The 25,894-nt window shown below is 38.9% G+C and overlaps 3 protein-coding genes across 5 annotated transcripts in view; 1 reads left to right on the forward strand and 2 right to left on the reverse strand.

Annotated features, from left to right (window-relative positions):
• LOC110863058 (CAD protein) lies at window positions 1-25,278 on the forward strand. 2 transcript variants are annotated; one of them, XM_022112283.2, is made up of 66 exons: window positions 1-219; window positions 2,045-2,311; window positions 2,445-2,583; window positions 2,793-2,851; window positions 2,975-3,037; window positions 3,203-3,234; window positions 3,382-3,549; window positions 4,386-4,557; window positions 4,723-4,806; window positions 4,875-4,935; window positions 5,017-5,202; window positions 5,292-5,334; window positions 5,461-5,650; window positions 5,720-5,979; window positions 6,077-6,167; window positions 6,234-6,277; window positions 6,400-6,448; window positions 6,512-6,617; window positions 6,855-6,876; window positions 6,965-7,040; window positions 7,105-7,209; window positions 7,277-7,344; window positions 7,427-7,487; window positions 7,576-7,685; window positions 8,205-8,252; window positions 8,351-8,488; window positions 8,599-8,881; window positions 8,950-9,081; window positions 9,201-9,255; window positions 9,321-9,351; window positions 9,802-9,839; window positions 9,915-9,966; window positions 10,061-10,180; window positions 10,263-10,342; window positions 10,421-10,544; window positions 10,893-10,976; window positions 11,072-11,119; window positions 11,174-11,227; window positions 11,309-11,397; window positions 11,483-11,510; window positions 11,591-11,789; window positions 11,933-11,999; window positions 12,097-12,181; window positions 12,274-12,378; window positions 20,071-20,250; window positions 20,337-20,399; window positions 20,523-20,694; window positions 20,918-20,997; window positions 21,093-21,257; window positions 21,346-21,477; window positions 21,535-21,564; window positions 21,702-21,722; window positions 22,024-22,174; window positions 22,329-22,373; window positions 22,474-22,619; window positions 22,690-22,884; window positions 22,986-23,109; window positions 23,199-23,614; window positions 23,704-23,845; window positions 23,917-23,987; window positions 24,059-24,112; window positions 24,202-24,288; window positions 24,377-24,517; window positions 24,586-24,684; window positions 24,767-24,878; window positions 24,946-25,278. In XM_022112283.2, exons 2-66 carry the CDS (start codon window positions 2,179-2,181, stop codon window positions 25,044-25,046), a joined length of 6,909 nt encoding a protein of 2,302 aa, XP_021967975.1. In that variant the 5' UTR covers window positions 1-219; window positions 2,045-2,178; the 3' UTR covers window positions 25,047-25,278. The 2 variants fall into 2 exon arrangements, with proteins under 2 accessions (XP_021967975.1, XP_021967976.1); XM_022112284.2 differs by lacking the exon at window positions 1-219 and having other exon boundaries at window positions 1,957-2,311.
• LOC110863060 lies at window positions 12,162-18,575 on the reverse strand. 2 transcript variants are annotated; one of them, XM_035856934.1, is made up of 14 exons: window positions 18,066-18,575; window positions 16,413-16,807; window positions 16,070-16,301; window positions 15,780-16,002; window positions 15,570-15,709; window positions 15,453-15,473; window positions 14,965-15,356; window positions 14,677-14,870; window positions 14,442-14,572; window positions 14,118-14,335; window positions 13,825-14,057; window positions 13,642-13,758; window positions 13,109-13,537; window positions 12,162-12,985 (listed from the first exon to the last, which is right to left on the reverse strand). In XM_035856934.1, exons 1-14 carry the CDS (start codon window positions 18,323-18,325, stop codon window positions 12,518-12,520), a joined length of 3,453 nt encoding a protein of 1,150 aa, XP_035712827.1. In that variant the 5' UTR covers window positions 18,326-18,575; the 3' UTR covers window positions 12,162-12,517. The 2 variants fall into 2 exon arrangements, with proteins under 2 accessions (XP_035712827.1, XP_021967977.2); XM_022112285.2 differs by having other exon boundaries at window positions 15,453-15,506.
• Window positions 25,051-25,894, reverse strand: part of LOC110863415 (protein singles bar) — a 12,631-nt gene continuing 11,787 nt past the window's right edge. Inside the window, exons 3-5 of the mRNA XM_035856942.1 lie at window positions 25,652-25,834; window positions 25,429-25,569; window positions 25,051-25,357 (exon numbers count right to left, since the gene is read on the reverse strand). Coding sequence (XP_035712835.1) covers window positions 25,280-25,357; window positions 25,429-25,569; window positions 25,652-25,834 — 402 coding nt within the window. The 3' untranslated portion in view covers window positions 25,051-25,279. The remainder of the gene's footprint in view (window positions 25,358-25,428; window positions 25,570-25,651; window positions 25,835-25,894) is intronic.

A 25,894-nucleotide genomic window follows, 5' to 3' on the forward strand; every position in this document is an offset into this window, starting at 1 on the left:
ACTTAAATGTGTCAATCTGTTTTCCTTCTTATCGTCTCCACACCAAATTACAATCATCACATTCATCCCGTTCTCCATTTTTAGACGATACGTTTGTATATTTGAAAACTTTTTTTTGCAAGACTGACACTGCAGACATTGCAATCACACATAAGTCATTCAACTACAGCTTCCGTTTGGTATGAGGCTTGTATCGATTTTTGCTTGCATTATTATTAGGTAAGTTGGAAACATTATTTGTCTAACCATTTTGTAGATCCATTAAAAGTGTCAAAATGCAAAGAATCAGATGTCAAATGTCTGCATGGGATTTGTGTATGCATAAATTCTAAGGTTTTTTGACTTCCTTGTCCCCTCCTTCCTATTAAGTAGATTATCTGCAATATTTCCGATGGTAACCTGGTTTACTTTTGTATGTACATAGCTATTATTCTGATCCAGGCTTCTGGTCTCTCAGACTCATGCATGTTAGTTAAACGCGACTGTGTTCATAATGTATCTTTTCCATTAATGAGCCATTAGCTTATGATCTGAACAGAACATAGGAATGAGGCAAAAATGCTACCTTATTCCTTGCGTGGTATTTCCCCAACACTAATTATTTACCTCACTCGGTGAAAACATGAACAGTCGAATTTAAAATTAGACGATGTAAGTTTCCATTAAAATGAATTTCCATTGGCATTACCCCAAGTGCAAACATGGAAAATGGTATCATTTCCACGTGGAGAGACAATTGTCGCACCGATTAACACAGCATGCAAGGTTTTTTTATATTGCATGCAGTGTGGATCGACATTTCGATGGTTGCCAACATTTAATTATGCCGACCAACATTGTGGTTTTAATGATAAGTAAACATTTGGATAAGAATATCTGTACATCTGGGTGTATGCATGTGTGCACACAAAGAGCACCAGGTCCCATCAGATGACCTTGGCGGAAGTGACTGAGGCGACGCATTTAATGGAGAAGAAAAGATGGAACTCCGAATAATAATGATTTGCTTGTAAGAGAGATGTACAAACATTTGTAGAATACAGAATGTGTATCACGCAAGGCGTGACAGAGTAACAACTGGTGCTCAACTTTATGATGTGCTGTTATCAATCGAGTCATTATTATGCAATTCAGTCAAAGTTAAGATTAAGGACGAAATTAGACCTTCGTCGTCTCAAGATTTCAGCGACTTTATTTGGGTTTGAACCCAGGCTGTCCGTAGACATTTGCATTTTATCGTATTACGAGTTCATACGAGTCTGATCATTAATTTTGTTTTATCTCTTGAGCTTTTTAACTCTTCCATATTTTAATACTTCGTACACGCTGATATTAGTGGCTCAACTCTCTGCGCACAATGCACGCTGTCGTCTGATTTGAACCGGATCCATTTGCTGATAGTACGTCCATCATCAATTAGATGGACTTTAGATTTAAAATTAGGCATTCACCTACATGGATCAGTGAACTTTCAACTTGCCATTCTGACGACATGGTGTCAATCAAATGCTAATTCACAAAATCTGTGACTACACATATAAACTCATCATTTTCTCAATAACTTGTATTACATAGATACTTGCACACTTTGGTTAAAACCTATCTACCTATCTTCTTTATACGATTTGTTCTTAATTACTCCAGACAGGTCCAATAATAACTATAAAAGCATCGAATGACGCCGAACCACTTAAAATTTGCAGTATTTTCCCCGCATGCACAATGGGTGATTATAATTACGACTTTCAACTGGATAAACACGATGTCAAATAAAAAACATGGAGTGCTTGCTACATGAGGATTTGTAACATGATTACTGGAAATGACCTGATTAATGTTTTAAGTTATGCTTTTAACGCGACTTTTTTACTCGTACCTCTCTACATTACATTTTATCGCCACTTTTCTTAGACATAACCAGATAAATAACCGACTGGACTATAGCAGAGTTCCAGTCTGTCTAGGACTGGCAATTAGTACAGTTATTTATTCAACTCTGAATAATAATATAACTAATCAACGTTGATTTTTTATTTGTGCGCAGCAATTTTGTGTAGATTTATACACATTTTAAGAACTTTGACAACTTCCAAGACTATCAACTGTATTTACCATCAGCATCATCCAGCCGGCTTCTTATATCAGGATCATTCCCTTAATAATTAATAATCCCTGAAAATGGTGTGCTATGCAATCGGGACAGCCGCTCATGGACTGTCGAAGGAACGGAAGGCAACGTTGGTTCTTGAGGATGGGACTGAATTTCGAGGATTTGTTTTTGGGGCAACGGTCTCCGTACCTGGCGAAGTTGGTAAGAAAGAGCTACAATATTTCCCGTATTGGCTGCATTTTGACAGCTTGAAGGCTCTAGAAATAGAAGGCGTGATCCTTACGAGTAAGAAAAAATTGAAAGTGGGTCATTTTTTATGGTTATTTGTGTGTAGTATTCCAAACTGGGATGGTTGGATATCCAGAATCCTTGACAGATCCCTCCTATTGCCAACAAATTTTGGTTCTCACGTATCCCATGATTGGCAACTATGGCGTTCCGGGGTCGGACGTTGATGAGCATGGTATTCCAAGGTACGTAGTAAATAATTATGCATAATTGGTACAGATATGTACATATGCTGAGGTTTCGCAAGATTTCACTTTATACGGTAAACTGCCCGGAAGACATGTTGGCTTTTTTCGCTGATGTGTCATAGCTTTACAGTGTATAGATTGTAGCATTAAATTAAAATATGTGCTATTGTAGATAGTCACTACATATGAAATTGTATCACTTTCAGGAATTTTGAGTCCCGGAAAATCTGGGCAGCCGGCCTCGTCGTGGGAGAAGTTTGTTTAGGTGAGGATCTTCTACTTATCTGTCCGGATTTGCGAGTTTTGTTATGAGCAAAATATAATGACTTCATAACCACCTACTTAACCTAAACCTCAAAACGATGTTGGCATGTTCGTGTGTTTTCAGAGCCAAGTCATTGGGATGCGGTCAAGACGTTGTCCACTTGGATGGAAGAGCAAAAATGTCCAGGTAATTAGTGAACTGTTAGATAATTTAAGCATATGGCACAAATGAGGCAAAAATGTGATCTTCCGACAGCATTTCTCCAGCATTTCTCCAACGCTAGTTATCTCACTAATTGTAACATATGAAATAATAATGATGCGAATAATTCATATATTTAAATATTTTCAGGCATCTACGGCATTGATACTCGTCAACTCACAGTAAGTATTTACAAACGTCGTAAAAATAGTGGTATCCTTGTATTATGTAAAATCAATAGTTACGCGTTTTGTCTGAAATAGACATTTTGGATAAATTAATCTCGTCCATTTTTAACTGTAAACCATGAATAAATTCCTGCCTTTCAGAAACATATTCGCAACAAAGGCACGCTGTTGGGGAAAATCTTGGTCCATGACATCGAAACAGGGAGTGAGGATGATGGGCCGGCGACGTGCAGCAATTTCATCAGCGGCAGTGACCTGCCTTTCAAGGATCCAAATCTCATCAATCTCGTGGACGAAGTCTCAACCAAAGTAAAACATGTTGCGCTTAACCTTTACAACAACTTTTACTTGGCAGGGCAGAGGGTTGTTTATTTTCACTGCTCGCATTTACAGGTCGTAAGCATAGATATTTGTCGAGAGGGTTAACGTTAAGGCTAAACGGGTTGCCAAATTTCATATCATGCAAATAATCTACACAGAGTCAGCCTTGAACTACATTTTTAACGGATGGCATACAGTTTGAATTACTCAAGTTCTCACTCACTCATGATCAACGTCTACTTGGTTCTCTTGCGATTTTTCTCGTTTTACAAACGATACAACATGCAAACACGTAGTTCATTGAGAGTGAATGAAAATGAAGTGAAAAGTAATATCCAGACTAAAACCAGGCATTGACGGGATTGACGACTGTTAAATACTCATCACTTGTTCTTTGTGTCGAACAAAGGCAAGTCAGTCAAACTAAACATTTCATGTTTTAGGCGTACGCGTATATATTTTTGGCCAAGTTGTCACAAGTGAAGAAAAAATCGTAAAAATAGTCACAAGACAAAATGCCAGCCAGGCGGCCGACTCTTTCGATATCTTTGGATGGGTGAAAACAATCCGTTCCGTCGTCGTTGGTACATACATGCATTCATTATTGTAAATTACAATGAACCACTTAAGCCCAAGGCCAGGTCTCAAAATATTTCGACAGTGGTAGCCTTTTAGTTTTGCCTGCAGTACGCGTATTAACAGATACACACACATCGATAGGTTTTTGAGTGGCACCACCATCATCACGACCAGACCTGTAATCAGTCTTGGATTAGATGAATCTAGACTAATCTGATGATAACCGGTTCATGTTTATCTTTCAGAAACCCGTCGTCTACAACCCGAAAGGATCTCCTAAAATATGCGTCGTTGATTGTGGAATGAAATTTAACCAGTTGAGGTGCTTGTTAAAACGTGGAGCAAGTGTGAAAGTGGTTCCGTGGAATTATGATTTTGTGAAAGACCAAGATTATGACGGGCTGTTCATTAGCAATGGTAAATAATAACAAATAATAACAATAAGGGACGCACATCGGAAGATGCGGATTAATAAATCAACATGATTTTCGATCCGGAGATGCTAATGAGTTGAATATTAATGTACAAATAAATTAATCGAATATGGAAATGACGCCTTAATTGTGTCATTAAAAACTCTAGGTCCTGGAGATCCTCAAATGTGCAAAGATACCGTTGATGCACTCCGGCAGTTACTTGCCAAACCGAATCCCAAGCCAATCTTTGGTATTTGTTTTTTACTAATTTGTTTGCTCGTTTATTGATTTAATTATTAACCCATTTCATTTTTATAGGAATTTGTTTGGGGCACCAACTGCTGTCAATCGCAGCTGGATGTAACACTTATAAAATGAAGTACGTTTCTGTGCAGTCGATATATTGATGTATTACATACATAGAAATGTCATTTATGAAACATTTGACTTGTTGACGCAGATATGGAAATCGAGGGCACAACCAGCCTTGTATTCACGAGGAAACGAATCGGTGTTACATCACATCGCAAAATCATGGCTTTGCCGTAGACGCGAAATGCTTGCCAGAAAACTGGCTCCCCTTGTTCACCAATGCCAACGATGACACCAACGAAGGAATTGTGCATTCGAATGCACCTTTTTTTAGGCACGAAGAGATTGTTTTGTGATTGAAATTAAGAATTTTATGGGATTTGCTCAATATGGGTGAATATGATTTATGTTTCTTATTTGCAGCGTCCAATTCCATCCAGAACATACGGCTGGACCACAAGACACGGTTAGGTTTTAATTCTTATATGTAGTAAAACATTCGAGAAATTAACGTGGAAAGACACAGCATGGAATAAAACCAAAGGGTCTCTAAGGGTCTCTCTAAACGTAACGTTTTTTGTTGTTTTTTTAGGAATTTTTGTTTGACATCTTCTTAGACAGCGTCAAGACCAGCAATGCCCGCAAACCGCAGACACCAATCAATGACATCATTACTTCGTACATTAAGGAGAGGTCACCGAGTGCAGAGAAGATTGCGACCATGAGAATCCTACCAAGGAAAGTGCTCATCCTTGGTTCTGGGGGATTATCCATCGGACAAGGTTGTACATTGGCATTATATTTGCGTAAAAATGTGTAATAATTCAATAAGTTGGCAACTTTCGCCACAGCGGGCGAATTTGATTACAGTGGGAGTCAAGCAATAAAGGCTATGCAGGAGGAAAACATTCAGACTGTTTTGATCAATCCGAACATTGCGACCGTACAAACGTCGAAAGGTTTGGCTGATAAGGTTTACTTTCTCCCCATTACACCCGAGTATGTTGAACAAGTGATCAAATCGGAGAGGCCGGACGGCATTCTTTTGACTTTTGGAGGACAAACTGCACTTAACTGTGGAGTAGAGTTGGACAAACGTGGCGTCTTTGAGGTTTGTTATAAAAAGAACAATGGGGTGTCTTATACAGCAGGGTGAAAGTATGTATCTGCAAGCTTTTACATGTTTTTTTTGTTCGTCCACAATGTAGACCTACAATATTCGAGTGTTGGGAACTTCGATAAATTCCATAATTATTTCTGAAGATCGCAAATTATTTGCAGAGAAAATTGCAGAGATTGGTGAGATATTTTCTCAAAATTATTTTATTAGAAGAATTATTTAATTACATTTGACACAATTTTCAGGAGAACAAGTCGCTCCCAGTTTCATTGCATGCACTTTGGACGAGGTAAACTAATCCTAAGCTACTTTTGACTACTTTCTTAGTCTGTTTGCTCATAGTGTTGGGTTCCAAAAGTATTTGCTTTATTAGTACTAACGAGAATTTTGTGTTGTTAATGATCCACACAGGCCTTGGAAGCTGCGGATAAATTAGGTTACCCTGTCCTTTCACGTGCTGGTAAGATGCATGATTAGATATTAGTGATTATTTGATTTTTACTGAACAAAATTGTATCCACAGCTTATTGCTTGGGAGGACTTGGATCAGGATTTGCTCATAATGATGAAGAACTGCGAGCCCTGGCCACTCAAGCCTTGGCCAGCTCAAATCAGCTAATTATCGATAAGTAAGCAATGTTTATTACATGCATGCAAATAAATTAGTTGGAGAAATATGACCGAATACGAGTGTGAAAGTCTCAATAATTCACCAAAAGCTGGTAAAAAATCAAAACGTTTGAACTAAACATGCATCCAGCTTTACTACTTTGTGTCAATTTTTTATGCTTCGAACATGATGAACGTGTACGAATCTCTTATGATCTCCTGTCATAATATATATTTTACCTTTCGTTATTCTCTAGGTCTTTGAAAGGATGGAAAGAGGTAAGTGTAATTTTGTTCATTTTGTGTTCTTCTTCTCGTATCCCACCATTTAAGTCACGTTGTTACGCATCCTGTGAATATATTTTAGGTCGAGTACGAAGTTGTTCGAGACGCTTATGATAACTGCATAGCCGTAACAAATATGGAAAATTTGGATCCACTGGGTAACTTTCTCTAATTTAATCGAACGAACGATTTAAACGCTTCTCAAACTGTGACCTTGATTAGGCATACACACCGGGGAATCAATCGTAGTTGCACCCAGCCAGACTTTGAGCAACAATGATTACTACATGCTTCGAGCCACAGCTCTCAAAGTTATTCGACACTTGGGTCAGTAATAATACTTAAACAGATATTTAAAACATTCTGACCAACAAACCATTTATTTGTCTTTCAGACATTGTTGGCGAATGCAACATTCAATATGCGCTGTGTCCCAACTCCAATCAGTATTATATCATTGAGGTGAGATGAGAAACATGTTAATTTGTCGTTTATGTAGTCCTACAGAAGTGAACACGATCATGCAATTTGTGAGATTATCCAGGTCAATGCAAGATTGTCAAGAAGTTCTGCGCTGGCCAGCAAAGCCACGGGTTACCCACTAGGTAAGTGGTTATCTAGTCGCACATGCGATTTATTCCTGTAACCAGAGTGCGTATGTATTCAAATATTTTGTATCCTCTGAAATTTTAGCCTATGTGGCAGCCAAATTAGCCCTTGGAAAATCTCTCGTGACGTTGAGAAACACGGTCACGGGATGTACAACGGCTTGTTTTGAGCCAAGTCTGGACTACTGCGTAGTGGTAAATCTCGCTAAAATTTTAACAGCACTATACAAATATACAAATGAAGCGCTTTCTATTTAGAAAATACGTACTACATTTACAACTGTGCATACGTGAATGTTTCAAATGTAGAACTTTGCTTAAGGGGTAAAAACCCCTTTATGGAAATGTCTTGTCTGTCTGTCTGTCTGTCTGTATCCGCGATAACTTTAGAGCTGATTCAAATTTCGACATGCGGTTTTCGCCAAAGTGTTTGTAATTTTTAAAGTACGGATGAGTTTGAGGATGGGCGTAGTAAGTCACGGCGCCAAGGTGATGACGCCAACGGTCAAAGGTGTCGAATTTTCTGGTCCCACCGTTTAAGACGTAATTTTTGGCAGGGATTTCAGAAATCGCTATCATTTCGACTTGCGATGACCGTGTGACCGTGAAAGACAATCCCGGGTGTTTTCACCCTATTGCTACATTTCGTTTGCAACGGTTTATTTTAAATAATTCTGGGCAACAAAGCCTACAATAAAATCTCTCCTTTTATAGAAGGTACCTCACTGGGACTTCAGAAAGTTTTCAGGAGTTAGCACAAAGGTAAATTCGACACTACTTTTTTTACCCATTCTGATGTAACCTTACCTTGCATTAGAACTGAATTTTAATGTCGTTTTTATTTCTAAATACACATTTAGATCGGCAGCTCCATGAAAAGCGTCGGAGAAGTGATGGCAATCGGACGAAAATTTGAGGAAGCCATGCAGAAAGCGCTAAGAATGACGGACGAACATATTCTTGGCTTCGATCCTAACTCAATGCCCGTTGTGGATGAGGTTTGATTAAAATTTATGCATTTAATTCACGTCGTCATCATCGACATCCTGACCTTTTCGATAAGTGGCGGAAAATGACGCTGTGTTACACTCATTTATATTTCACACAGGAGTTGAAGTATCCAACTGACACGCGAATGTTTGTGCTCGCTGCAGCTCTCAAAGCAGGCTATGAAATTGACAGATTGTACGAACTGACGAAAATCGACAAATGGTTTTTGCACAAGATGAGGAACATGATAAACTACCAAGTGCGCATGGAGTGTCTTGGCCCAAAACAACTGACGAAAGAATTAGTAATGGAAGGAAAGCAGCTAGGATTTTCCGATAAGCAGATTGCAATTTGTGTAAAAAGCACTGAATTGGCTGTGAGAAACAGTCGCGAGGAGTTTGGTACGCACAAATGAGTTTCTGAAACATCAAAGACTTGTTTTGTACAAATGTCATTCCGTTCGTCACAGGTGTCCTCCCGTTTGTGAAGCAGATTGACACAGTTGCAGCAGAATGGCCCTGCGCTACAAACTATCTGTACTTGACCTACAGTGCGAGTGAACATGATATTGATTCTCCCGGAAATTATGTAATGGTCATTGGTACGATTTAACTTTCAATTTTGTTTAGTTCACATTCATTAATTTGGTTCTTGATCAATGGATTAAGTTTGCACACTTTTTGGTAATTCTCCGAGTGAAATTTTTCTTATGAATTGTAGGATCCGGAGTGTACAGGATTGGCAGTTCTGTCGAGTTTGATTGGTGTGCAGTTGGGTAATTGCAACGAAAAATGATCATGACTTTGTGTTCTTCTGGAATTAATGGCATTTTATTTGTAGATGCATCCGAGAGCTTAGAAGGCTCGGAAAGGTAGGTCTTAAAGTAGATGAACCAAATCTCCCAAGGGTTTGAAGCATGTTCAAAGCTTATAATGCAGTAAACTCATAATTAACGCAGCAAGAATGTGGTGTGAGAAAAACTGCAATGCTGCAGATTTGCACAGTTTTTACTCAATTCACTTACGACCAGTAAGGCACGACTCGAGAAATTCGTCAATTTATCACGAACAAGATCAAGATTTTTATATTTTCAATTCTAATTTTAAACATAAAATGGCTAGGAAAGTGCCCTAACCTACTAGAAAGTCGACAAAGTCGCTCATGCAAAGGGTTAAGAGAATTCTGTTCTGGAAATGACGTTTACATAATCAATATTGAAATAGAAATACTTGGAACCAGAGAAAAGGATGATTTAATGCGAAGGTTACGAATGGTGGTCTTGAATCAGGCACATATGTAACATGTGCATTTTATGTTACAGAAAACCATCATGGTTAATTACAACCCCGAAACTGTCAGGTAAGCTGTACAATCCTGTCAATCTCACAAACAGTAAAGGAACCACTCTATATGACACTTTTCGGTATCTTGTAGCACTGACTATGATATGTGCGATCGTCTGTATTTCGACGAAATTTCCTTTGAGGTAACATCTAAGAGAGTTTTAAGTATATGTATTTCGTACATAGAAAAGTAATTAAATTCGTCAAATGATGTTGTTTGTTGTTGACTGATTGTAGGTCGTGATGAACATTTACAATTTTGAGAATCCTGAAGGTGTGATACTTTCCATGGGGGGCCAGCTTCCGAACAACATTGCAATGGATTTGCATCGTCAAAGAGCTAATATTTTGGGAACGGTCAGCAAATTTGTGTCATTCTACCCACAATGTTAATGCAAAGATTTATTCTCAACCAAATTGTAACTTTGTTTGCTCACAGTCGCCCGAAATGATTGATAATGCTGAGAATCGCTTTAAATTTTCTCGAATGTTGGATCGTATGGGAATTTTGCAGCCAAGGTATAGCGTTTGAAACTTTTCATGACAGTACCGTACGTATAGTAGCATAAATTACTTGGTGTATATATGTTAACGTAGATGGAAGGAGTTGACCAGCTATGAATCTGCGGAAGAGTTTTGTCAACATGTCGGATATCCCTGCTTGGTCCGACCTTCGTACGTCCTGAGTGGGGCAGCCATGCTGGTTGCTCATAGTTCTCAGGTAAATATGAATGAATTTATTTACAATGAAACACCCGAGATGACTGGGATATTAAAGCGGGATGGACACAAATAATAGTATTTTGCGTTACATTTCAAATGCAATGGCCACAGAAACATTACAAACAGAAATATCTATGAACCAGTTTTGTATGTGAAAAATGCTTTCTTGTTCCGTTGTCTTTGTTCATTTCTTCCGCTCGATCAAATTCGATTCTCACTCACATTTGCTTTAGTTCAAGAGCATTTTTAATTTGTCTTCTTCTTCTTATCATTTTAACCATCGTCGTAAAAATAAATAACGAAAGAGTCCTGTAATATTTATTATTTACTTAAATGTGTGTATCAGGATCTCAAGAAGTACTTGAGCAATTGTGCCGCACTCAACAAGGATAAACCTGTAGTGATCTCCAAGTATATTATGGAGGCCAAGGTATGTAAATATGGCCTCTAATCGCACCTTTTGATAAATATTTGGACTAATTCGTAATTAAATTATAATGGAAAGCTAATTTTGCATGAATTTAGGAAATCGACATAGACGCCGTCGCAAGGGAAGGGGAAATCATGTGCATGGTAAATACATCAAATTTAGTTAGCATTCAATCATTAACTCATATTTGTCAACAGGCCGTGTCAGAACACGTGGAAAATGCAGGCGTGCACAGTGGCGACGCAACGTTGGTAAGTACATAGTTCCTGTATTTCCTTGCACATCCATGACTGAAATGTACAGAAAAAATGCGTTTTTTGTTTTCTGCGTAGGTTACTCCTCCTCAGGACTTGAATACAGAAACGGTCTCCAAGATCAAGTCCATCGTTCATTCGATTGCAAGGTCCCTCGAAGTCACGGGGTGAGTTATGCATAAGTGTTTACCAGCACGTGAGCATACGGAGTGAACAAGGACAGAGGGATAATTTTATTATGTTCTATTTCAGCCCATTGAACATCCAACTAATTGCCAAAGTTAGTCCAATTAGGAAATGAGTTTGCCTAACTTAATTAGCAAATTGACATTAACTGTTTTTATGTGCTGCCTAATTTAGGACAACGAACTGAAAGTAATTGAATGCAACCTCAGAGTCTCGAGGTCCTTCCCTTTTGTTTCCAAAACTTTGGATTACGACTTTGTGGCGATCGCGACCAAAGTTATAATTGGGGAAAAGGCGGACGCAGTGGATATCATGGCAGGTTGTGGGCGAGTGGGAGTCAAAGTGGCACAATTTTCCTTCTCCCGATTGGCAGGTGAGTTATTGGAGCTGTAACATTTGTAATTGCACCGTTTAACGAGAACAGCGTCACGCTCTGCTAAAACGCACACCGGAAAAGTTACATAATTCGAATAAACTGCTACCTAACAGCTCCCATATCATGTAATTTATGTGCAGGGGCGGATGTGATGCTGGGTGTTGAGATGGCGTCGACGGGAGAGGTGGCATGTTTTGGGGAAAATCGGTATGAATATCTATAATCCTTAATTGCGAGAGGAATTTACATACATCCCTGTGTTGGCACTTTCATGACATTGATGCATGCGTATAAATTGATAAAGGTATGAAGCGTACTTAAAATCGATGATCAGCACTGGGTTTATTATACCACAAAGATCAATCCTCCTCTCCATTGGAACTTACAAGGTACAATAATTTATTAGCGGCTTCAAGTGAAAGACGTTTTACTGTATGATATAAATAATTGACTTTGAAATGACCATTCACAAATTGCGCAGCACAAGGCAGAGTTTCTGGAAAGTGTTCGGACTCTGCATAAAATTGGGTACAAGCTCTATGGAAGCATGGGCACCGCGGACTACTACATGGAACACGGGATTAAGGTATGTAAGCCACTTATTCAAGTTATACACTATCTAATCATGCCTGTCATTCACAACAAATACTTCAAAAATTTAGCTAAATTGAAATTCCATACAAATTTACGCATACTTTAAAAATAATCTTTTCTACTGTCACTTATTACAAGTCGGTAGATTCAAATTCGTCCACTAAAATGATGGATTGCCTCGAAGCCGATTTTTTCATCCCCACCGGCTTGTCTATAAACTTTATTGATTCCGCTCGTCTTGCAAGTTTTGCGGATGATGCTTCTGATGGAATTGGGCTGAGAGGTTGAATTGACTGCAAAGTTCGTGCAATGTTGGGCGTCTCCAGTTTTTTATTTGTCGGGGGGATTTTTCGCAATTCTTTGTGGGTTTGTTGTTTCTGCACCATCTGTTCGAATTCTGCCGGATCCACGTGTGAGCCAGGTGGAGTTGGCAGTTTTCTAAAGTCCCAGTTATTGTGAAATGTCCGATTTTTACTCCATTCTCCGAAAACGTTATGGGTGTGGTTGGTGAGAGTGGGAAGATTTAAATGTGAGAATCTTGCGAGGACATAATCTCGCATTTCCTTTCCAACCACCTCTCGTAACACTTCGCATTTTTTCTGTAAAATGTATTGCAAATGTATTAGAATATTGCTTTCACTAGTTCATACAGAAAGATTACTACATAAATATGTACAGAAATATGTGCACAAGTGTACTCTAATTTTTATATTATTAATTACTTTGTACTCCTCGATGGTTTCTTCGTCCAAAGTGGTTTGACCAAAGTCATAATTTCCTTCGAGCAAGATAGCGCACAAGTTTTCCACCTGCATAATGTACATGGCTGACTGAGAATACGCCCTGAACTCGTTGGATTTCTTGGCCATATTTATAAAGTGTTTGATGAAGAACTCGATGACGAGGACTTTTCGAAGAGGGCTGAACTTTTCTTGGATAATCGGACTTTGCTTTAAATCGATAGACTTTCTCCTCTCCGAGAGTGGGATTTTGTCATCCGGCGAAAGCTTTTTATTTTTTTGTTCTCTTGCAATTTCTTCCATTTTTAATTTATAATCTAAATGTCTTTTTCGCAATTTTCTTTGCATTTTGTCTGGTTTCTCAACGGGTCGAGTCACGCTTAATGCCCTAAATTCGCCCTCAATAGCATCCTGCGCTCAAAAAAACCGAGAAAATTAAAAATTTTGGTATTTGTAGAAGCTCGTACTAAATTATTTATTCTTCGTGATTTGCACTTCTTTGTTTTAAGACAAACCTCTTTTTCCAATAGTTCCAGGTCAATTTTGGGTTTCTTTTTGTTTCGATTAGCTTTCTTTGGGCGAACTTCGTCATCCATGGTGCTCATACCGCCTAATCCAAGGCCAGGAGTATTCTACAATCGGATAAAACGTTATATTATCGTAGTGTCGAATGTATGTGTATTTGTGTCTCATCGTACAATTTGCAACAAGTCTCTTTCATGTGGCACTGTGATGATGTTGTAGAGCTTCTTGAAATTTGGCATCGGGTAAAATGTGTCCTCTGGTTGAACGACCGTCAAGTTCCTGAAAGCGTAAATGCAGTAAACTACCAAATTGTCTTTCAACTTGCTGAGATGGGCTTGGACAAGGCGAGAATTTTGAGTAGGAATGCTTTTCAGTAAATCCTGAGACTGGATGAAAAAGTTGGGCACTGCAAAAAGATTCAATTGATAAAATCACGATAAATAGAAAAATAGCATAATCTGCTCACTTTTCCCCTTGCCCAAGCAGTCAAAGAGTTTGCTGATCACTGCTCGCAAGTGGACCCCAGGCTGCTCGTCGTTCCAACCCACAAAGTCCTCGTGGCACATGAAGTAAATTATGTTGCGAATGTGTTCCACACCAATCCCTTGAGGTCCAAGCGGGGCAATGAAGGCACGAAATATAATTGCAGCAAATATGTAGACTCGCCAGTGGACACTTTTAAAGCTGGAACAAAAATCATTTATTCAAGTTAATTTCCTTGAAAAAGATTTGACAGAATTTAGCTGTCTGGAAATCAAGCAAATAAATATGCACATTCATTCAGCTGTACCTGTCAAAAAGAAGTGATTCTGCCGGAAGGAAGTTGACCTGCCATTCTAAACTTTGATGCGTGTTGAAAAATTCAATAGGTCGAAACCCAAGAGGAACGGCATTGGAACCCAGTTTCTCAATCTTTTCCACCTTAAGAGCGATCGTAATGAATATATAAATACGCATAATTCGGCTCAATTTTTGTGCTCAGTGCCTTTTTCGCCATGCAGCGGTGTGCGTATATATATCGTTACCTGATCTGCACTTGGCCAGCGATCATCCAACTCTGACCTATTCTTCCTGTTGAACATTCGTTGGTTGAACCAGAAGTAGTAGCTGGTGGGCCACGATTTGCTGTGGATTGCGGGGGTAAAAGTGTGCGTAACGTGAAAGGGCTCTTCGTCTTCGTGATCATTATTGTATGCCACTGCTGCCCTCACTGACGTGCCTGCAATTAATTAACCCCAGTGCCATTTTGTCAGTGTCAGTTTTAATCATTTGTGATTAATTGTTGATTAAACAACGCTGCGTATTATTCGTACCTAGCACGACGGCCTGATTCACCGCACTGGGGGGAAGTCCGCCTTTGATTCCCATGTAATGAAATTCTGAGCAGTACTCTGACGAGAACTGGGTGGAGTTGAGGTAATAGCGCGTCTCGCATTTTGGCTCCTTGGCCGCCTTCTCGCTGTCTGACTCGAATGAAGAGTCGCTGTCATCCTCGGCGTCAGATTCTTCGTCCGAAGAGATCTCCAAATTCACGGGGTAGAAGCAGTTAGAAGAAAGTGGGTCTTGCTTCTCTGCATCGATATCTGCTCGACCCCGCTTTCGTGCCGGATACTGGAATAATTGCTTCAGCTCCACTTGTTGCCATTTGATTCGGATTTCTGCGCTCCCAACCGTCGCGACGGAACTATTTCGAGACTTTGCACCACTGCGAAGAAACAAGGGAACAATTGTTTAGTAAACAAATTCCTACATGTTTAATGTCAGTCAGGAGAAGCACTATTTAGCATTTTTACGGGCTTACTCCATCGTGTCATATCCTGAGCTGGATGAATATCCATTGGCAGGTGAAGATTTGCTACAATTGAAAGCAATTTAAACTCGTTTCACTTGTGGAGGAGCTATTGAAGAGTTGACTTACCCTTTGAAGCGTGGTCTCGCAGGGTTGGTTGGTGGATAGAGCGAGTTCATCGAGGTAGGGCCGTAAGGATATTGTGGGGAAGGAGAACTTATCTCTGGCGTTGTCGGTTCGTGTATTTCCAACATTGGAATTAAGGGCTCCTATTTTCATGTCAATTTGATAATCATTAAATTGATAAGTCATCCACAATAAATTATTACTGGAACGTACGTTAACAGCCAAGTTAATTTTGGGCTTAATGCTAACTAGTTTTCCAAGCTGGGGGTAGTTGGTAGGCATCACTCCGCTATTTCGCCTTTGCATGTTTGGATTTGGTTTGTTTTTCTCTGGGGAAGGTCTACTCGGTGTTGATGGAGCTAATAAAGGTCTCGGTCGCTCCCAGGAGGTCATTGCTCCAGACGACGTGGGCTCTGCCGGACCCATCGGCCTAGACCTAAATGACACTCTCATTTGAATATGCAACCTTAGAACGCCCTATGCGTATTCAGAAATACACTTACACCGCTGTATGAAGATAACTGCGAGAATTTAACATTTTGCTCTTGAGGTCGTCGGCATCGACATCGCTTCCAGAGTACTCGGATAATCCGTCCGCAGAGTCGGAGGCGGCCTCGGACGCCTTATCACTAAATCTACCAGCGTAGGCGTAGTCATACCCTGATTCTGTGGTTAATGGTTTATAAACATCTGCTGTCACGTCTACGCTTCTCAGCCTCAAATAGCCTCGTGGAACTAGATTAGTTTTTCATGGGTTTAGAAATATGAATTAATTTCAGGTCTGAGAAATGTGAAAAATACCACCATGCACTCGTATTCAAGTACTTTTAGAATTAAAGTACTCACTTTTGTTCTTGTTGTCGGGTTCTTCCATGCAAAATCGGAGGATGGGAGGGGACCCTTTGGCGGAAGAGTACGTCATAGCTTGCAACATGTCCCACTCTGAATTCTTGTACAGCTCCAGATTGTCCCACGTCATGAGGAACTCGAGGGGGATGATCCCTTCGCTCATGAACGTGTTCTTTGGGTCGGACCCGAAGTAGTAGTCCCCGTAATACTCCTCCTCCCCCGCGTTGTCGGGGGACCGGTAGATGTAGTTCTTGGCCAGAATATGTACCATTCCGTGAAGCAGGTGACAACGCCTTTCTCCCAGAATCATTCCTTCCTGGGGAGATTGGGCGAGCTTCTCATTGATTTCAGATTCCTTTTCTCGCTTGAAATGAGTCGAAGCATCTTTTGACCTGGAAAAAGTGAATTGCACTCAATTTAAAATTAAATTAATCCAAATGTTCAGCGTCGATTATCATCATCGTGTATGTAAGTAACGATGAGAAAGATATGCTCATTGTGGTAGCACCATTTACAACGAGAACAACTTCTGACATGTTCAGCACCAATTTAGAATGTCATTCGGAAGCGAAACATGTCAATGTGATCATCGATAGGAAATGAGATCATCTGCTCTGTTTGCTACTCTGCTTATTACGTGTGATAAGAAATCTAATGAAATTTGTTTCGGTTGCATTTATGGGATATTTGCTTCGGTGATAATTGAAATGAAATCAAGTCCAAAAATACTCTGCAGATATGCAGCTTCTTCAACAGCAAAATCAATGAATTCATCAATATGTTGACAACTTGAAGTTCAAATGTCAACCCAACTCCTTGTTTTTCTTATCTGACGAGTCGGATAAAGTTAATTATTTTGCACGATGTAGGTATTTCTATGTATAACTTGTAAATTCATACAGATATTGTACATATAGATATCTTTGCATTATTCCATTTACATATTTTGCGAATATTAAGAGAAGGAACTATGCATGTTGCATTTATTTTTAAAAATTGTTACCAAAAACCTTGTCACTTAATTACGTCTGCATACACTAATATGCATATGCAACCAAAAACTGGAATCTCCCAACGTATGCTCTCCTATTTTGCCCAAGTTAGTGTCAATCAATCAATCAATCAATCAATCAATCAATTGATCACAACTTTAATTAGTAAATTTCGAAGGTGTAAAATTTATCAGGCGTTTTCTCCTTTTTGGATGGAAATGTCTCTGCTAAGCTGCTCATTGGCAGATGGTGTCTTTTGAAAATTCCGTGTTAATTTTTGTGATCGAGTGACACTAATTTGGTCGAAAGCGGAGAGCATACGCTGGGAGACCTCCATTTTAAGTATCCTTAGGATTAGTTGATGACGGTACGGTCAAAGAAACTAGTCTAGCTATTAATAACACAGAAACATGTTATCTTGCTGCATTTGCATACTCTAAATATGTGCGGCAGTTTTTTGTGTGATGCTGGAATTCATGGAACACAAAAAACGAAGGCATGGAACACAAAAAACGAATATTGCTCTCAGAGATTAAAATGCTACATATAATGCCGACGGTCATTAAATTAAATAGTCATGGTCATTGAAATGCCAGACTTGTAGGAACACCGGTTGCATTGTCGATCATTTTTTAAATGCAAATAGGTGAATGGGTACCTTTCGAAATTGTCAAAGAACTGGATGCACATTAACAAGTTGTTGAGCATAAACGTGTTCATATCCGTTTCCAATTCTACTCGCATTCGTCTCAAATTGTGTTGTTGCATGGCTTTCATCAACTCGTTCAACTGAGCGTTAAGATTTTCTTGAGTCCAATCAGGGGTATCGTCCAGGTCTGAGGGTTGAGATTCTTCAATGTGCCCCCCGAAACGTGCCCCCCCGTTGGCCTTCGTAGAACCAGGACATATGTTTCCCATTTTGAGATTTCACGAGTGAAAATGTGATGCCCAAATCTGATGTCAAACGAAACTTTTTAGCACCAACCTTGCTAAAACACTTTGTTTTGTAGCACGTTCACTGATGATATTAACGTTCAGCTAACTAATTAAATTGGTAGTAGATGCAGTAAAGAGTTAAAATGAGTCAGTTAAAAATTTCTCACTGGAAGTAAATTCCATTTTAAATGTGATCACAAGATGTGTCATTTTATGTTGTGGTCACCGTGACCATTCGAAGATGATTAAGGAATTTTGGTGATGACTACCGCACTACTACAGCTAAACCTCTACATATGTATTAGTTCCCTTATCATCGTCATGCTCGCTTATCAGTCCAGTTTACGTTATTAATTGAATTTGCCAGCACCCCGTGTGTGTGCCAAAGTTAAGTATGGGTAGTTTTTTGTACTACATAGGTGAAATCCCATCGCATTTGCTTTTCTTTGTGGAAAGGTGATAATATGCAAAATTGCAGGAAAATAAGTAGGCACATGTGTGTATTTATATCACAAGTATTTTAATGGATTGTGATGTATCTAGTAATTTCTTTTCAGAATTGTACAACTTTATCGTGAGACGTTAATCCACTAAATCATGAGTTATTAGTTATTGTATAATTCGTCAAAACTAAAAACTGTGAAGTACAGAAGCTTACATAGATAAATAACAACAAATGTATATGTAGATGCATGTATATAACGTCTGAAAATTTTATGACTAATCGACCTAATCCTGATGGACACAGTTTTCAATGCTATGCATATAGTAGTGCCAAAATAAATCAACTTTTCTTTGAAAACACAATGATTCATAAACCCCATTTGAAACTTTAAACGAATTTTGCAAAAAAGCTGGTATATTTATGCTGATTCATGATTCATAAATAATAATCACCATGAAATACCATAAAGATCTTATGTGTGCAGTTTTTATTTCCTACGTAGTTTGACCCATCGTTTTTATTAGTGCATCAAAAATCAAAATTATACGACACCCCGGTTGGTAATTGGACAAATGTGCGCACTCGTACCAACCTGACCAGCCCTATCGCATAACTAATTGATCGTAATGGCATCATATACCAAATACGTTGCTCAACTGCGTACAAATTTTATTGATATGAAACGGATGAGCGAAATTCGCATACATCGAGACAGAAATGATGGATTATGGATTTCATTGTTTTCGTATTTACTTGCATCGCTGTTGGCGTAACGAGCGCGAGTGGCGTGGGGTTTGTAGTAGTCGGACGGATTTACAATATTTTCATCCACCAGTTGGACATAGCTTTTGATTATATTGATCCCCTTCGATAATTCGATGATAGGAGATATCGAATTTACTCTCGAGCAGAATATTCCTGATGCTACTGCAATTATCAGTCGATGAGATTGCGTTGGTTGGTCTGCTCTGAGCTGGCTGGAAGAGAATAAAGCTTGAGGGAGACTTTGGTGGGGAAATGTTGGCTTATCGCAGCTACTGATGATTGGACCCTCGATATGATGCTGATTTCCAATATCGCCCATATTTGAACTTGTCCTTGTTCACCGTTTCATTGCCAAACTTATGTCACACATTAGGAATGCAAATTCTCTCAATTTTGCTACCGAATGTGTGGATGAATGTGCATACGTACATACACACGAGTACATATTGATTGTCTGTTGTTGACAATGTGCACTCTGTTGACGAATGCTGATTACTTGCGTGAATTGCTCTTGTAGGTTGAACCGATGGAGTGGACCTTTGAAAATATCGGAGAAGCAGGCGACCAAGGTGATCTGATACTGCTTTCAGATTACTTGGCCAGGAGACAACTGGACTTGGTTATCAACCTCCCCATGCGTTCTGGAGGGGCTCGAAGAGTCTCATCCTTCTCGACGCATGGCTATCGAACACGAAGGGTAAATGAGATGCCTTCAATATGCAGCCGACCCTTCTTTATGCTCAGAAAGATGTATCATATTTTTTTATTTTTTTATTTTGACAGTCTGCAGTGGACTTTGCTGTCCCGCTAGTGACGGATGTGAAATGTGCAAAATTGCTTGTTGAAGTAAGCAGTACTGTAGTTATTTGAATTAGCTAAGCTTCTCTATTTGAATATATTTACATAAATATTGCATAAAATGCTCTTACTTTTCGCATAGCATTTAATTAATTTACAAAAAACTTGCAGGCTCTTCGCAGATTAGGCCGCACTTCTCCAAAAATGAAGACGCACACGGATTGTATGGCATCCAGAGTAACGCTCCGATTTCCAGGGTTAATTGACGTCCACGTGCATCTGCGTGAGCCAGGACAAACGCACAAGGAAGATTTTTGCTCAGGGACTGCTGCAGCACTTGCCGGTGAGTGTAACTGATAACGTAAATGATTATGCACGTAATTGAATGTTTAGTCTAATGAAGCAACCAATCAGTAAAAAACACTGTTGCTTCTTATCTCATTGAGTTTTGCTCCTTATCCGTATAAAGAAACATGCCTAAATATACATCCATATATAAATAGATAAATGGGAAATATGTTTGTGTTAGATTATTGTATCTGAAAGCGCTTTATTGTTTCCACCAGGCGGATTCACAATGGTATGTGCAATGCCAAACACTCAACCAGCAGTGATCGACAGGTCTACGCTAGCCATTGCCAAAGATGTGAGTGTCATATATGTGCATAATTTATGAGTGTAATATGCATTTCATCGGCATCTTTTGAAAATTTTAACCACATGATTTTTACGATATAACAGCTCGCCAAGAAGAATGCCAGATGTGATTATGCTTTGTACGCTGGTGGGACCGAAAAAAATTTCGACGATGTTCCCGAGCTAGCAAACCAAGTTGCCGGCCTCAAATTATATCTCAACGACACTTTCACCACCCTGAAAATGGAGGATACTTCAAAATGGTCAAAAGTAATTTGGACTTTATTTTGCTCCAATAATAATATTCCCATATATGTATCTCTTCATTATGTACATAATTAATGATTTGGGCAAACAGCACTTTATCAATTGGCCCTCGAACGTGCCCCTCTGCGTCCACGCTGAGAGTAGCAAATGTGCGGCCGCAATTCTCATGGCTGGAATTCATAATCGTCCAGTTCATATCTGCCATGTTTCATTGAGAGAAGAGGTAACGAGCCTACTTTATATGCATATTTTATTATTTTAACAAAAATATTTTATTCAGATCGAGCTTATCAGAGCCGCAAAATTGAAGGTAACAAGATAAACTGCACTTTCGGTATCGACGTCAACCAAATCCATTTAAATATTGATCCTTTGTTGATGTGCGATCCGCCTGCTTCTGAGAACTGACGTTGAAAATGTAACATGTTGACATTTGTTTGATTTTAGGGCTATCCCATCACCTGCGAGGTAAGTTAGATTGCGTTATGGTATTATTAGATGTTTGTGATGTAGCTCCATGGGCAAAGTTAATGACAATGCATTGATTCAAGCATAAAATAACATTAATTAACAATGAAGAAAATTAATTGATTTATTAAACACCGTCGCATGTGAAAAACTGAATCACAAAATAATCAAATCATATAACACAAATACAAGTCTATACTATTTGCAGTCCGTGACATTAACCTAATCCATAAAAAAAATAAGATACAAACATTACTTCTTATTTTTACACCTAATCAATTATATTTTATTTTAAAACTAGGTCACACCGCACCATTTGTTTTTCTCAAAGAAGGATTTGCAATGGTTGGGGAATAGGAAAGGTCAAGTTCGTCCTATTCTTGCTGCAGATGACGACCAAAAGGCTTTATGGGAAAATCTCCCAATCATTGACGTCATCGCATCGGATCACGGTTCGGATTTACGCACCTTCCTATTTATTTATACACCCTCAATATCTTAAAAATATATTTCGTGCATCACGTACTACTAAACTAATACATATTTGCATGCAATATATGTTTGAGAGAGCAACAACAATGACACAGTTTTCAATTTATAATCTAGCTCCACATACCACGGAGGAAAAGACATGTGACGAGCCCTGTCCTGGTAAATACATACGTTCATTTGTGAACAAATTGATGGATCGATTTACGATTGTCTCACTAATTTATGCTATGCATTAACTTTTGTGAATAATTACTTGCAGGATTCCCTGGTTTGGAGACAACTCTTCCATTGATGTTGAATGCTGTAAACGAGGGGAAAATCTCCTTGGAGGACGTCATGAATAAGTTGTATCATAACCCCAAGAAAATTTTCAATCTTCCTGAACAGCCCAACACCTATGTCGAGGTATGCAAATACGTGGTTTCCTTTCACAAAACATGAGCAAGTTGTAAATATCGGTACTTCTCAAACGCAGATTGACATGGAGAAAGAGTGGGTCATTGACGAAAAGAAGATGCAAACAAAATGCAAATGGAGTCCATTTAATGGGAGAAAAGTCAAAGGAGCCATTTCAAGAGTTGTACTCCGAGGGGAAGTGGCTTATGTTGATGGTCAAGTTCTGGTTCCTCCTGGCTTCGGCATCGACCTCAAGGACTCCAAAGTTCCACTGGTAATGGTCACATGCGTTATTTTCCCTTTGCTTTATCTGGGAAGTTTTTTATAGTCAATGATTTAGCGTTAAAATTTGAAACATTACATAAAACCATGTAGGCTAATGGCACCAAAGACATCTTTGCATTTCCTTCTGTGGATGGAAGAACGACTCCAGTAAAATCATTTGCAAAGGAGCTCTCCGTTTCGTGTGGAAGTATTGAAGATGGGCTTAACACTTATGGTAAGTATTATGCAATATGTTTGTAGTTGGCATATAAGCAGTGGAAGTTAAAAATTTACTCAATTAAGAACATGTTTTCTACAACTCAGAATATCCACCTGATTTGCTGATGAGTCCAACTGGCTTAGGAAGACCGAGCTCAAGAACTTACTTGTCGGAAGTTTTGTCCAGGAGATCTGCATCGCCAGTCCCCCATCACGTGCCATGTGGCAGCTTCGAGAATACTTTTGTAGGTCCGCTGGGTTCTCCAAGTCATCCAGCAATCCAACCAATTCACAATCAAGAGAAGCAAGTTCTTACGACCCATGCGTCCACCTTGGTGTCCTTGCCCTTCACTTCTCCTGCCGTCACGCAGTCAACGACCGAAGTGCTGAAAAAGTTGGTCGGACGACACGTTTTGAATGCTGGAATGTTCAACAAAAATGAACTTCACGCCCTTTTCAATTTGGCTCAATTTTTCCGAAATTCCGTTCACAAAGACAGAGCAATCGATAACATTTTAAAAGTAAGTTTTTCCTTCATGCATATTTGTTGGGTAGATTAAATTAAGAATAAGACACCCTAAAATTTAATACTCATATAAAAATAATCCAGGGCAAAGTTATGGCGTCGATTTTCTACGAAGTAAGTACCAGAACTAGTTGCAGCTTTTCTGCAGCATTTCAACGACTTGGAGGAACAGTGATAAACGTGGACGAGTCAAGTTCGTCAGTCAAGAAGGGGGAGACGCTGGAAGGTTTGTGCTTATCCATGTGCATACGACAGTTTTAATTTGTTTATTAAATTACATTTACTAAATTAATTCAGACACTATCAGAGTAATGAGCGGATACAGCGATGTTGTTGTCCTGCGACATCCAGAACCAGGAGCCGTTTCTGTAAGAGAGTCATAAAAAATTATCATTTATTTGGCAAGGTTCTAATATTCGTAATAATTCCCTGCAATTAGCGTGCTGCGTCAAAGTCTCAAAAACCTGTCATCAATGCTGGCGACGGTACTGGGGTAAGATAATTATACAAATTTATGTTGTTAGTATTTTACTTATACAAATGGAGTGCTTGGCTAATCGGTAAAAAAAACATTGTTCACAGGAGCATCCAACCCAGGCCTTGTTGGACGTTTTCACCATACGAGAAGAGATCGGAACAGTCAATGGCCTTATTATTACAATGGTTGGAGTAAGTAACAATACGTATTACAATTATTTACATCTTATTATTATGCAGTACAAATTATATAATATCATGTGAATTTTATGCATCTTAGGATCTCAAGCACGGACGGACAGTACATTCCCTCGCAAGGCTCCTCACCCTCTACAAGGTTAATTTGCGATACGTGTGTCCACCTGGATTGGAAATGCCACATAGTGTTTACGATTTTGTAAAATCCAAAGGAATTTCTCAGGTAAGGATAAGTATGTTTATTTTTGCTCACATTTGGGCACATCTTAATTGTTTGGTTATGCACAATAGGAATACGTACCCTTAGAAGATGCCCTTAGAGACACTGATGTCCTCTATGTCACACGAATTCAAAAGGAAAGGTTTTCAACACCGGAAGAATATGACAGAGTAAATTTTCTAGCAAATTTTCTACGCATGATTATACACACTTCTTATTAGTGAATTATTCGTTAAATGATCTTTTTCTTAGGCGAATGGTCAATTTGTGATTACGCCACAAATCATGACCTCAGCCAAAAAGCGAATGATTGTTATGCATCCACTTCCACGGGTGGATGAAATAAGCTCTGAATTCGATTCAGGTAAGAATAATTATGCTGATTTATTCAATTAAAAATTGGCTGTAAGCTCTTTTTCCTCTCGATTCAGATCCTAGAGCAGCGTACTTTCGACAGGCCGAGGCTGGAATGTACGTGCGAATGGCACTGCTTGCAATTGTAATGGATAGATACACTTTTAAGTCTTCTTAAATCGTTTTTTTTACATTTTATTTGAAATTTTATTTGAAACACAAAAAATCACAATTTTTACAAAATATTTAATTTAAGAGTTGAGGTCTTTGGATTCATTTATTTTAATTTAACGTATACAACATTGTCCACAATTTCATTCCGTCACACTGGACTTCCTTTTATATTTTGATTTGTACTTTTTGACTGATAATTTTTGCCAATAAATGTCTGGTTGTTGTATTTTATGAAATTCACTGTCCAATTTGAAGATATCTGTATGCAAAATATCCATCAATTCCATGGACCACACCAGTAACAAATCCAAGCACCTGTAAATTTGCATTTGTATTCATCATAAAGTATTCCTCGTTAACTATGCACACCAATACAAAATACTTACATATGCAGCAGACAGAGCTGGGAAGACTTGATAAAATGGTACGATCAGATACTTCAAAAACAACCTCGTATTCACAATGTACGCCAGATAAGTAGAGGATGATAAGTACAAGCAACAGGCAAGAAGATTAAATGCCGTTTCCTAATAAAATTTCAAGAAAGTCAGAGACGCAAACTTTCGTCGTTATCCTGCCCCCCCCCTAAATAAAACAGAATTTGCTTACAAAAATTGAAGATCTGAGCAAGTGATATGTGCTTTTGGAAAACAAGTAGCACGTCATGAGCAACACGGTCGTGATCAAGCAATACGACACCCCAATAAGAAATTCCGTGTAACACGAGCCCAAATCAGAAGAATGGCTCGATCCAAATTCGAGGAGGAGGTATTGGCAAATTATTCCAAAAACCTATAAAATAATGTGACAACGAATTATAATTTACCACATTTTACTTTAAAGAAGGCTTAT

This window comes from Folsomia candida, unplaced genomic scaffold, assembly GCF_002217175.1.
Source record: "Folsomia candida strain VU population unplaced genomic scaffold, ASM221717v1 Fcan01_Sc001, whole genome shotgun sequence".
Classification (NCBI taxonomy): domain Eukaryota; kingdom Metazoa; phylum Arthropoda; class Collembola; order Entomobryomorpha; family Isotomidae; genus Folsomia; species Folsomia candida.